Raw genomic sequence first — 13,233 nt, 5'->3', positions numbered from 1 at the left:
GCCCACCCTAATAGGTTAACAAGACAGCATACCATTATCGTTGCAGTGTTCAATCCAAAGTATTATCTTATTGCTCAGTCCCCAAACTAACAGTTAGATAACTGCTTGTACGTATAATTTATGAATTGCACATTTTCAACCTTCTGACATTTACTGCCTTCACTCACCTTTACCAAATGGCAAATCCAGTCTATGCAGCCCCACACTGGTCAGGTGTATGCAAGGGTGTTTCTAGGATTTGATGACATTCGGGGCTTAGCCCAGACCTCTACTGGGGCCTTAAAATAATACCACAATATGCCAGGGTAACTTTGCAATAATATGACAAATAAGTAAAAAAAATTATATTATTTATCTAAGAAAATAGAATTGCAACAAAATAAGTGATATAGTTTTACAGTTTATCTTCATATATCAAGAAACAACTAAACAAAAATGATCTTACTTTTCTTCAGTTTGTAAAAAACAACAGTCACTCCTGGAGGAGAATATGCAGAGGGGCCTGTTAAATGGGAGCTGGCTCATAACTGAGTAGAACTCTTGTAAATTAAACATTTTTTAAACAGTAAAACACAGCAGACAGGCCTGAGTACACAATGAGGGATATTCATGCATAACAGTGGTTAACTACTAAAATAAGGCACCCTGCCTGCAAAGAACTCATTCTCTGTGTCTCCCAGGGGTGAACTCCAAGTCAGCACGGGTGCTTCTGCTGCTGGTCATCCCCGGTCACCTGGTCTTCCTCTACGCCATCTCTCTGCTGCAGGGAGACGAGGCACCTATCTCTGTAGCCTTCACCATCTGCTACCTGTGTGCTGCTCTGCTACAGGTAACCTGACACACTTTATGCACACATTTTGTTTGCTATTATCTATAAGAACTAAAAGAACACAAATCATTTTTATATTCCTGTCAGTGGTAGTTATCACTGAATCGTTTCTCATGAACTCTCTGGCCCTCATATGGCCCTGAAGTTTCACATGACACTATGATACAAACTGTGGAAACCAGTCATCAGCAGGTAAAACTTTGTACAGTCTGATAGAAAGGGCTGCTGCCACCTGTTAGCTAACTGTGAAATGATCGTGCCAGGTGTTGGTGCTTCAGCAGCTCTGTGATACAAAGATTTGTTCCAGGACAGAACCAAAAGTACACCGCACTCCTGCCACGGTCACCTTTCTGACCTCCTCAACATAACGTCAGGTCAGCTGTGGAGTGTTTGACAAAAACCTGAGACTCATTAAACGTGCAGCGTCTGTCCGTATTGTTAGTATTATTGCACGGTGTTAGATGTTGTGTCCTTTGGTACCAAGTCAATGAATATCTGGCAATCTCCATAATCTCTTGCAGGCTTAAATAAATCTCAGATTTCATATCTGCTCTAGTCCGGAAAATCTGTTTGGAAGATTTATAGGTAGCTGCTATTGAGATCACTCGCCTGGCTGATAAAATAACACACAAGACACACGTAGGTGTAGAGAGAAAGATACTTTTATTATTATGAGCAGCTGAGATGCACTAGGCCAGTGAATGTACCCCCCACAGCCCTATCACATTAACTTAAATACCCTTGATTAACAACACCTGTCATTTTCTAGTTATGTTGTTTTAACTGTATTTAAAGTGGTCATCCATGATGGTTTTTGACTTGTTGTTATGCCTCTGCGACTGCTGTAGCGCGAGGCATTATGTTCTCAGGTGGCTTGTCCAATTGTACGTCTGTTCATCCCATGCTTGTGAGAGCGATATCTCGAGACAACTTTAGGGAATTTCTTTAAATTTGTCACCAACGTCCACTTGGACTCAATGATGTACTGATTAGATCTTAGTGGTCATGGGTCAAAGGTCAAGGTTTGTCTCATTCTTGTGAATGCAATATTTCAAGAGTAAATATATAGCAAAAACGTTCACTTCAGCTTCAGGATAAATTAGATTAGATCTTGGCGGTCATAGGTCAAGGTCACTGTGACCTTGCATCCATCTCAGTCTCGTGAACACACCATCTCAAGAACGCCATGAGGGAATTTCTTTAAATTTGACACAAACGTCCAAAGAAGAAGAAGTAACGAATTAAAACTTTGCGGTCAAAGGTCACGCTCACTGTGATCTCTCAAAACATGTTTTGGGCTATTCCGCAATATTTCATACTCTAAATATCATAAAATTTCACACAGATGTCTGATAGGATAAAACCGCAAAGTGATGACATTTTATATCCAAAAGGTCAAAGTTCAGCTTCACTGTGACATCATAATATTCTGCCAAAAGACTTTTCTGGCCATTACTCAACTTCATATCATAACAAAGGGGAGACATTACGTTGGATACTGAATTGAATCCTGAGTGTCCATCTTGAAGTTATTATGTAGGTCTTCTGTGCTGCCAGGTTGATGTGTGTGAAGCATCCATGTTTTGCCAAAATAAAGAAATGGTAATAACCTATTATTAAACTCCTTCTTTACTATGCAATACAGTAAAATGCCAATTAAAAGCCAAGTCCCTTTTACTAGCCAGGGGTGGCTACATGTTTTGACAAATAAACGGTAGACTCAATTAGAAGCCGGGTCTGGTTGCCATTGACGATGCAAAGCAGTTCATTTTTATAGCAGTTATTGGGATGTATAAAATGTGTTATGGTCCGCCAGTCATTGGTGACCTGCGTGAGCTACTTAAGCTGTTAAGCTGCTCAAATCTCACAAACAAATATAAATGTTTAAACTTATGTCAAATGGACATGCTACACATCGTTAGCTTGGCTGGATTCTCCATAATTCAGTAGTTCATTTCATTTTTAGAAGACCATGACTTGCATGGTAAACAAGAGAGACAGGGAAAAAAGAGATGACTCCCTACCTCTAAAATCGTCATAAGCTCCAAATTTGTGTCCATGCCTTCATCATTTATGTTCCTGTAGTTGGTAAGGATGCTTCAGTGAAAACATGGGTTTTCCATTAAAATTATTCGAAGGTGTGTATACTGGCGTCAAGTCCAGGCGCTCTCTTTCTCTCTCGGTGCATGTTAACTTAGATGCTGTGTCTCTCTGAGCTGAGCCAGTTTTGTGGGATAGGAATTAAAACCCTGTCTCATGGGCACCTGTCCCAAATACAGGCTGATTGAGTTCAGTGATTGAAGCAAATAAAAGCCTGGGCCATTAAATTAAGTTTTACCAGATATGAGTCTGGACAGACATGGATGCAAACTGCAACCTAAGTGGCTAGTAGTGGTATACAACCACGAGGCAGTAATTTCAGGTTTCCTTTGACTGCAGCCTTTTCAGCTCAGTTTTCTTCTCCCTTCTCCCTCTAGGTGGCCATCCTCCTTTACTTTGCTGATCTCATTATCCGTTTGATGTGGAGACGGAGTCTGGACCCTGACAACTTCTCCATCCCCTACCTGACCGCCATGGGAGACCTGCTGGGCACTGGCTTTCTGGCCCTCTGCTTCCGTTGCGTCTCACTGGTTCATAGCCTGGGTCTCTGAATGTCTCCCCTCTCACCCCCGAACTCAAAGCCAGCCACTGTCTTGTTGCACCAAGTTTGTTACATTTACACAGAGATACTTTTGATTGGACAGTAAAGCATTTTCCGATGGTTATCACTGGGCCAGTTCATACAGAGGAACTTGTCTTTGTCAGAAATTCAAACCTTTACAGTGATGGAGAGAAGGCACAGGCAACACCCCACCCATTTACACCATCTTCTGGGAGAAGGCTTTGCATCGTAAACATGTCCGGCCAATCAGATTCTTTCATTTGAGGACAAAAGACGTTAATATGTGTTGAAGTTTTATTTCTCTGTCCATCACTATATTGACCTTTATTTTGAAATCATTCCTCTTTATCTGTCTTTTAGTTTTATTGCATTAACTAAATATGAGTTTGGTGCTCACCTCATCTCTCAGCTCACCTTTTTGGCTTCATCAGGGGAAAATGTAGCAACTTCACATCATAGCAGCAAGACTGAACAAATGGTCCATTTGAATGTGGAAAGATCAAACAGACTTACAGCAACCCATGTTTGAGTGGGCTGTGCTATGCATCAATGCAAGAGATTGTGGAGGTCGATGTATGTAGTACACTAACTGGAATTTTCATGGCTGCATGTCCAACATATGTTACATGGCATTGATTTAGAATGAATGGGACAGATTTAGTTGTCATGCTAATCAGGTCATGTACCTGTAACACACAGCGGAATGTTTCATCATTACATGAAAAGAATTGAATCTCCACTATTATTCTTATAATGTACTTTATGTACTGTCTTTTCTTAACGTTTTCTGAGGTACAGTAAGAGGCAAACAGACAGAATGGGATAATCGGTACTTTGATGACCGAAGGCAAATGGCATGGCTGGAAACAATATGATTAGGAGGAAGACACTATCAGCAGCTGTGGTGGGAGTTTGTGTCAGTCATGAGCAATGAATTCACCTCTGTTCTGAGTGTGTCATGTTGCAGAGGACTGTGCAAAGCGGATTTACCAGCTTGAACATTTCCCATAAGTGGTAACTGTCATGAGATGGTATACTGCACCTGAAAGACTTATGAAAGAGACATGTTCGGTAGCTCGGTTAGTTGGAGAACCATGAACCAATGTTTCAGCGAAAGCGAACTGACGCAAAGACTTTTTGTTTGTAGAAGGGAGGGTATCCACCAGCAACTTCTTGACAGCTTTAAATTATCTTTGCATCTCTAATCCCTTCTGTAAAGGTATCTACCGGCAGCATGTCATTTTTATGCCTCTCTGCTGGTGAAAGCCGTGGCCTGAGGCACTACTTTTTAGGGTTGTTGGTATGTCGTCCGTACATCCATCCCTCCGTCCCATTCTTGTGCATGAACTGATTAGTTTTTGGTCAAGGTCACTTTGACCTTGTCTGTCTCATTCTTGCGAACACAAAATTGTGAAAACACCTCAAAGGAATTCCCTCACAGTTGGCACAAACATTCAGTTGGATTAAAAATGAACTGATTAGATTTTAGAGGTCAAAAGTAAAGGTCACTGTGACCTTAAATCCATCTCATTCTCATGAATGCAATATTTCAAAAATACCAGAATGTCTTTAAATTTGGCACAAACCTCCAGAAGGAGATCAAGATGTAGAAACAGATTACAATTTGGCGGTTAAAGGTCAAAGGGTCAAGGTAAAGTGATGACATTTTATATCCAAGGGGTCAAAGGTCAACTTCACTGGGACATCATAATGTTCTGCATAAAACAATTTTCTGGCCATTACTCAACAACATATCTCAGCAGTCAGCACAGTCCAGAGCCCACCTTGAAACTGTGCTAATTGTACAGATCTTGTGAGCTGGTGGGGGGAGGATGTGAGTGAAGCATCCATGTTTTCACAGACATGGATGTGAACTGTAGGAGAAACTGTGCAGAGGAATACAAACTGGCTAGGAGAATAAAATCCACTAACAGCTTAAATTAATTGTTTGACATTTTGTGACATACTCGTATTTGCTCTCTTGCTGAGAGTTAGATGAGAGGATCATTATCTATCTCGTGTGTACATGAAATATGAAGCTATCGCTAGTAGCTGGCTAACGTAGCTTAGCGCAAAAAGTGACAGTGGGAAAAAAGCTAGGCTGGCTCTGTCCAAAGGTAACAAAAGCAGCCTTTTAACATCTATAAAGCTTGCAAATGAATGTATTATTACCTGTTTGTTTAATCCATACAAAAACAGAAGTATTAAAACAGCAATTTGCCATTTTACGGGGTCATGTGCCCAACAGTTTCTTGGTTTGGAATTTTGTTTTTTTGTATGAATTTAAAGAACTAGATATGATGTATTAATTAGAAAGCTTTACAGGCGCTTGTCGATGTATTTTTCCTAAATTCTGACAATGCTAGGCTAAAAGTTACATCGTTTCCAGTCATAATGCTTGGCTAAATTAGCCAGCTGCTGGCTGTAGCTTCACACTTACCGTAAAAATCGGTAAATTGGCATCAATCCTCTCATCCAACTGCCATCAGTAGAGCAAAAAGCGCATTTTGCCAAAATATCAACCTTGTCTTTTGAGGTCTGGAACAGGATCTGCTCATGTGCAAATCATTCAGTAAAGCCACAACTCCAATTCCTGTTACCATTGACAGCTCTTTCTACCTCTGCACTTCTTCCACTTTGAAGTCTCATGGGAAAATCACCAAAATACCAAACATGTGAATAAGGACGTATTTGTGCCCCGCGGAAATGCCACAATTCTGACTTAAATCCCCATGATGCATCGTTAAAGCTGTCTCCAGTATGTCTAATGTGGTTGATGTACTGCTTTTTGTTGCACATACAGTAGGTATATACAGTGTAATAAACATGGTACTTGCAAACTGTACTACCCTACAATGGCAGAGCACTGTAACTATGGAGGCAGTGAAGTTTAAGGGGACCTATTATGCTTTTCCTTACTTTCTGTCATATATATAACATTACAATGTTGAATGTTCAAATTAAACATGGCCAAAGTTTTAATTAATGAGGTAAGCCTATGTAACAGTAATCCTTGATAGCAAAACCTCAGGCTTCATACCTTTCTGAACAGTTTCCAACATTTTGTCCCCTTTGGAGACAAACTGACATCATCTCATCTCACAGATTTCTTTATATGGTCATCTGTGCTAGGCATGCTACTTTAAGTGTTTACATCACGTAGCCTACACTGCTACATGTAGCAACATGCTAACATCAGGGAAACATGAAATCTTGATTGTCAATATTGTTGATTTCTCCCCAATTTTGGATCGTATTCCTGCTGGAACATATCCAGGTGTCAAGATTTTGGTCAAAAAGCCATTATTGGTTATTCTTTACAGCAGGCAGTGCCGCTATACTCCATTACAGTCATCATCCAACTGCAAGTACACTGCTACATGTGGCTAGATGCTAATGTCAGGTTGCCAGTGTTGTTCATTATTTCTCCCAGAGTTTGGATTGTATATTTGCTGGAACATGTCTTGTCATGAAGATTTTGGTTTTTGGAAGCTTTTATTGTTTTTTTTTGTTTGTTTGTTTTTTAAATAGAAGAAAGGGCTGTTGTTCTCCATTACAGTCATTCCCCTTTCTGCAATGATGGTGCAGAGACACTTAAATAAGGAAGACCCGGAAATGCTGACCAATCAGAGTAGACTTGGCTTTTTGGGCTTAAAGAGACAGACGCTAAAGTGCAGCGTCTCAGACAGAGAGGGGATTCAGGTCTTCCAGCACAGACAGAATAAGGAAAATAAATTGTCTTCTGAACATCAAAGCATGTAAACATATTCTAGTAGAAACCCAAAATACAAGTATGAATCTAAAAATGAGCATAATAGGTCCCCTTTAAGGAAAAAAGGTTTAAAGTTCTCAGGCAGGATGGCAAACTGTACAATATATAGAGAGGTCGTAATACTTGCGGGTTTTTTTACCCCCAAAATCCTTACCTAAAAAATGCAGATACTGCATAAGATAATCTGCATGGAACTGCAGTATCTAATAATAAAATGTGTTATCTCTGCACTGTCTTATCCATTTTACCTATTTTGTTAGAGAAAATTAACTTTAAGTTTGATTATTATTTGCAGTCCATTGCTCATACAATATAGTAAATGTGATGATGAGTCCCAGTGCATTGAGTTTACCAAGCTAGAGTGGAGTGCAGCAGCCAGGGACGCAATACTAAGCCAGAATGCAGTAACTAGAGAGCCAAAGTGCTTGTTTGGCTTCCGTTTTATCTGTTACACCATTACTGCACATTTAAAAAGCTGTTTTCACTGAAATTACACATTTCTATGGCATAATATATTTTATATAGTAAAAGAGTTGCCAGAGAGTCCCACACTGATTCTAACTCAGTTTTGACCAAATATGTAGTTACTGCATTTTGCCTTACAGGGATTTATCATACTAGAAATTGTTCAAAGGCCCAAAATGATGGTGTTCCAAAGCACTGTGAAGCCCTGAAAACGTGTCTGCACCTCTAATTGTAAAGCAGTTTCAGTATTCAAAAAGTAATTGCAATATTTTGTTTATTGTGAATTTGTGCTGCCACTCAATATAAAAAAAAATAAAAAATACAGCTGTAAGTATTTGCTTTCACCAGTCATCTTAAGTTTATGTGTTTACTGTGTAGCTGCAGAGGATCTTTGGTATGCTCTCACTACTTGATACCAACAGTCCCTTTAATGGAAGGTTCACAAAGCCTTACTGTTCATTATGATGTTGACAGAACCATAAAACCTCATCATTACAGCAGTGTATGCACATGCATGCACATTAGTGTGCTGAGACAGAAAGCAAAGCCAATTTTCACCCTGCGTCATTCACACGAATTTGACAGGTGAATTTGGAACTCACCTTTTACCCCAGTTGTTTATTTTCCATCCAGCCTCACTCCATCTTCTTCTCCTCTGTACGTTATCGAAGCAAATTCATAAAGCCCTGAGATGCACTCAGATTAAAATTTTACTTGCATTCTGTCTGAACACACAGTTAAAACTTCAACTAAAGTCATGTTTAAGGATTTTCTCTTCCCTTGTATGCAATATTTTAGTTTACACAAACACAAAGATTACAGTTAATATGGAAAAAAAAAACTTTAACTGCAGAAAAACACAGTATTTGGAGATTACAGTCTGGAGTACACCGGCTATCTCTCTGTCCTGGCTATCGTTTTTTAATGTGAATGAGCTCAATCTCAAAATACAGAAATTCATTAACGCACTTATGAAGTCACATGTAACAATTTTGCTGTTTGCTGTTACTAGTAATACCTATTTTAGAGACAAACCTCGTAAACACTGAAATCTGAGGCATTTCTGAAAAACAGCCTGTCTTGTCAGTAACTGATCTTTGATGTGAGGTATTTCAGTGGTAATAGTGCTTTGCTAAAAGCTTTTATTGTGACACTGTTACACAGTACTTTCTACACTAGGAGGTGATGAAATATAGATAGTGTACTATTTTCTTTCACTCAAGCTTACTGAGATCTGTGTATTAACTGTGATACTGTGAGAATTAGACCACAGCTAAGGTTGTGTCGTACCAGCACATAAGTGTGTCTTAATCAGTAGGGCTGGATGATGTATCATAAAGTCTTTATCATTTTAAGTTGTCACTGTTATAATTATTTATTGTGTTGTCTCATTTCTGATGTCTTTAGCAATTAATTACAGTATTTCAAGTAAATATATGGAGGTCGAAAAGTTTAATTTTTGACAGTCACTTTAATTTAGTTGTTAATAATAATCATTTGAAGGAATAGTTCAGTGTTTTGGGAGATATGTTAATTCACTTTTTTGCCGAAACTTAAATTTGAAGGTCGGTATCAAGCTTCTTTGAAGTGCAGTGATTTCTCAAAATGCTGAACTATTTACATAAAAAATTGGTTTAACATCCAGCCCTATTAATAATTACGTCAAAGAGTGATGGCAAATTACATGATTGTAAACTTGCACCTTTCTTGTAATAGTAGTCTAAAATTGCCTTGAAAACAAAATTCATGTCAGCTGTGTCTTGTGTAAAATCTCATCTAACAACCATGTCATTGTCAAAAAAGTAGTAGCTTTATTTCAGTGTTGCAACAGTCTTTTCTCTTTTGTTGTCTGTTGGCAAAACTTTGTACTGTACTTCAATGTTGACACTGCCACGTTAGGACTTTAGGGGATTTTAAAATGCCTTTGTTTTCTAATCCTGCTGTGTTCACTGTCACCTGAGCTTGCACACCTTCAATGTGTTACGTCTTATGTGTGCGCAAAGATGAAGTGTGGAATCAGAAATGTGACAAATGTTTGGTGAGTGTTTATGTGATTTTGTGGCTTTGAACAGTTATATTTTAATAAAAACTAACAGTGTAATGAAATACGTTTACTTTGGCACTATCACCTAAATCAACCAAAAGAAACATTTTTTCTTACTCTATTGCCATCAGGTGGAGTTACCAGTAATAACAGCAGCCAGGTGTCCTATGAGGTTTTCTTTCAAATACTTCACCTTGAGTTTTGTTTGTTTTTGACACACTATACTGTGATTTTTTTTTCATACTGTACTATGGCATTTTGACATACTATGAATTTTTCCGTCATGCTATGACTTTTTTCAGGATACTATGACTTTTTATGAGGTTTATTAAGACTTCCTTCTTAACTGACTTTTTTGTGTAAATATACATTTTCTTCCACATACTATACTATATAGCTTTTTTATGACTTTCTAGCATGTTATGACTTTTTTTTTTTTTTACATATACTATGATTTTTTTTAGCATACTATACTGTATACATTTTTGACAACTATACTGTGACTTTTTGGCAAACTATACTATGACTTTTTTGACATGCTATACTATGATATTTTTAGGAATACTATGCGATGACTTTATTGATATATCATGACATTTTAGGCATACTATACTATGACTTTTTTGACAAACTATACCATGATTTTTTTTAGGCAATCTATACTATGACTTTTTGACATACTATGGTATAATTTTTTGACATACTATTCTATGACTTTTTTGCATACTATACTTTGACTTTTTTTGACATATACTATGACTTTTTTGACATACTATACTATGACTTTTTAGGCATACTATACTGTGACTTTTTAGGCATACTATACTATGACTTTTTGACATACTATGCTATAATTTTTTGACATACTATTCTATGACTTTTTTTGCATACTATACTTTGACTTTTTTTACATATACTATGACTTTTTGGAATACTATACTATGACATCTTGATATATTATACTATGACTTATTAGGCGTACTATACTATGACGTTTTTGGCATACTATACTATGACTTTTTTGACATACCATACTATGACTTTTTTGGCATATTATACTATGACTTTTTGGCATACTATATTATGACATTTTTGACATACTATACTATGATTTTTTTTTTGGCATACTATACTATGACATCTTGATATATTGTACTCTGACTTATTAGGCGTACTATACTGGGACTTTTTGGCATACTATACTATGACTTTTTAGGCGTACTATACTATGACTTCTTGGCATACTATACTATGACGTTTTTGACATTCTATACTATGATTTTTTGGCATACTACTGTATACTATGACTTTTTTGGCATACTATACTATGACTTGTTTGGCACACTATACTATGACATCTTGATATATTATACTATGACTTTTTTGACATACTATACTATGACTTTTTGGCATACTATACTATGACTTTTTTGGCATACTATACTATGACTTTTTTGACATACCATACTATGACTTTTTTGGCATACTATACTAGGACATTTTTGGCATACTATACTATGACATCTTGATATATTATACTATGACTTATTAGGCGTACTATACTGGGACTTTTTGGCATACTATACTATGACGTTTTGGCATACTATACTTTGACTTTTTTGACATACTGTGACTTTTTTGACATACTATACTATAACTCTTTTGGCATACTATACTATGACTTTTTAGGCGTACTATACTATGACTTTTTGGCATACTACTGTATACTATGACTTTTTTGGCATACTATACTATGACTTGTTTGGCACACTATACTATGACATCTTGATATATTATACTATGACTTTTTTGGCATACTATACTTTGACTTTTTTTGGCATACGATACTTTGACTTTTTTGGCATACTATGACTGTTTTGACATATACTATGACTTTTTTGACATACTGTGACTTTTTTGACATACTGTGACTTTTTTGACATACTATACTATAACTCTTTTGGCATACTATACTATGACTTTTTTGGCATACTATACTATGACTTGTTTGGCACACTATACTATGACATCTTGATATATTATACTATGACTTTTTTGACATACTATACTATGACTTTTTTGGCATACTATACTTTGACTTTTTTGACATATACTATACTATGACTTTTTAGGCATACTATACTATGACTTTTTTGACATACTATACTATGACTTTTTAGGCATACTATACTATGGCTTTTTTGGCATACTATACTATGACTTTTTTGACATACTATACTATGACTTTATGCATACTATACTATGGCTTTTTTGGCATACTATACTATGACTTTTTTGGAATACTATACTATGACATTTTTGACATACTATACTATGATTTTTTTTGGCATACTATACTATGACATCTTGATATTTTGTACTCTGACTTATTAGGCGTACTATACTGGGACTTTTTGGCATACTATACTATGACTTTTTAGGCGTACTATACTATGACTTCTTGGCATACTATACTATGACGTTTTTGACATACTATACTATGATTTTTTGGCATACTACTGTATACTATGACTTTTTTGGCATACTATACTATGACTTGTTTGGCACACTATACTATGACATCTTGATATATTATACTATGACTTTTTTGACATACTATACTGTGACTTTTTGGCATACTATACTATGACTTTTTTGGCATACTATACTTTGACTTTTTTGACATACTATACTATGACTTTTTGGCATACTATACTATAACTTTTTTGGCATACTATACTATGACTTTTTAGGCGTACTATACTATGACTTCTTGGCATACTATACTATGACGTTTTTGACATACTATACTATGACTTTTTGGCATACTACTGTATACTATGACTTTTTTGGCATACTATACTATGACTTGTTTGGCACACTATACTATGACATCTTGATATATTAAACTATGACTTTTTTGACATACTATACTATGACTTTTTGGCATACTATACTTTGACTTTTTTGACATACTATACTATGACTTTTTGGCATACTACTGTATACTATAACGTTTTTGGCATACTATACTATGACTTTTTAGGCGTACTATACTATGACTTTTTGGCATACTATACTATGACGTTTTTGACATACTATACTATGACTTTTTGGCATACTACTGTATACTATGACTTGTTTGGCACACTATACTATGACATCTTGATATGTTATACTATGACTTTTTTGACATACTATACTATGACTTTTTTGGCATACTATACTATGACTTTTTGGCATACTATACTATGACTTTTTAGGCATACTATTTTGTGACTTTTTTGGCATGCTATACTATGACTTTTTTGGCATACTATACTATGACTTTTTAGGCATACTATACTATGACTTTTGACATATACTATGACTTTTTTGACATATTCTTCTATGACTTTTTAGGCATACTATACTATGATTTTTTTGACATATACTATGACTTTTGACATATACTATGACTT

The 13,233-nt window shown here is 36.4% G+C and overlaps 1 protein-coding gene across 3 annotated transcripts in view; it reads left to right on the top strand.

Moving 5' to 3' along the window:
• The window catches only part of LOC125891455 (solute carrier family 41 member 3-like), a 45,211-nt gene extending 35,377 nt beyond the window's left edge, over window positions 1–9,834 (top strand). For all 3 annotated transcript variants that reach the window (XM_049580762.1, XM_049580763.1, XM_049580764.1), the window contains 2 exons: window positions 681–829; window positions 3,307–9,834. In XM_049580762.1, the coding sequence (XP_049436719.1) occupies window positions 681–829; window positions 3,307–3,480 (323 nt within the window). In that variant the 3' untranslated portion in view covers window positions 3,481–9,834. The remainder of the gene's footprint in view (window positions 1–680; window positions 830–3,306) is intronic.
• Window positions 9,835–13,233: the final 3,399 nt, after the last annotated feature.

The sequence above is a fragment of the Epinephelus fuscoguttatus genome, linkage group LG7 (assembly GCF_011397635.1).
Source record: "Epinephelus fuscoguttatus linkage group LG7, E.fuscoguttatus.final_Chr_v1".
In the NCBI taxonomy this organism is placed as follows: domain Eukaryota; kingdom Metazoa; phylum Chordata; class Actinopteri; order Perciformes; family Serranidae; genus Epinephelus; species Epinephelus fuscoguttatus.
Note: the sequence above shows the minus strand (reverse complement) of the source record. Positions and strands in the feature narration are given on the sequence as shown.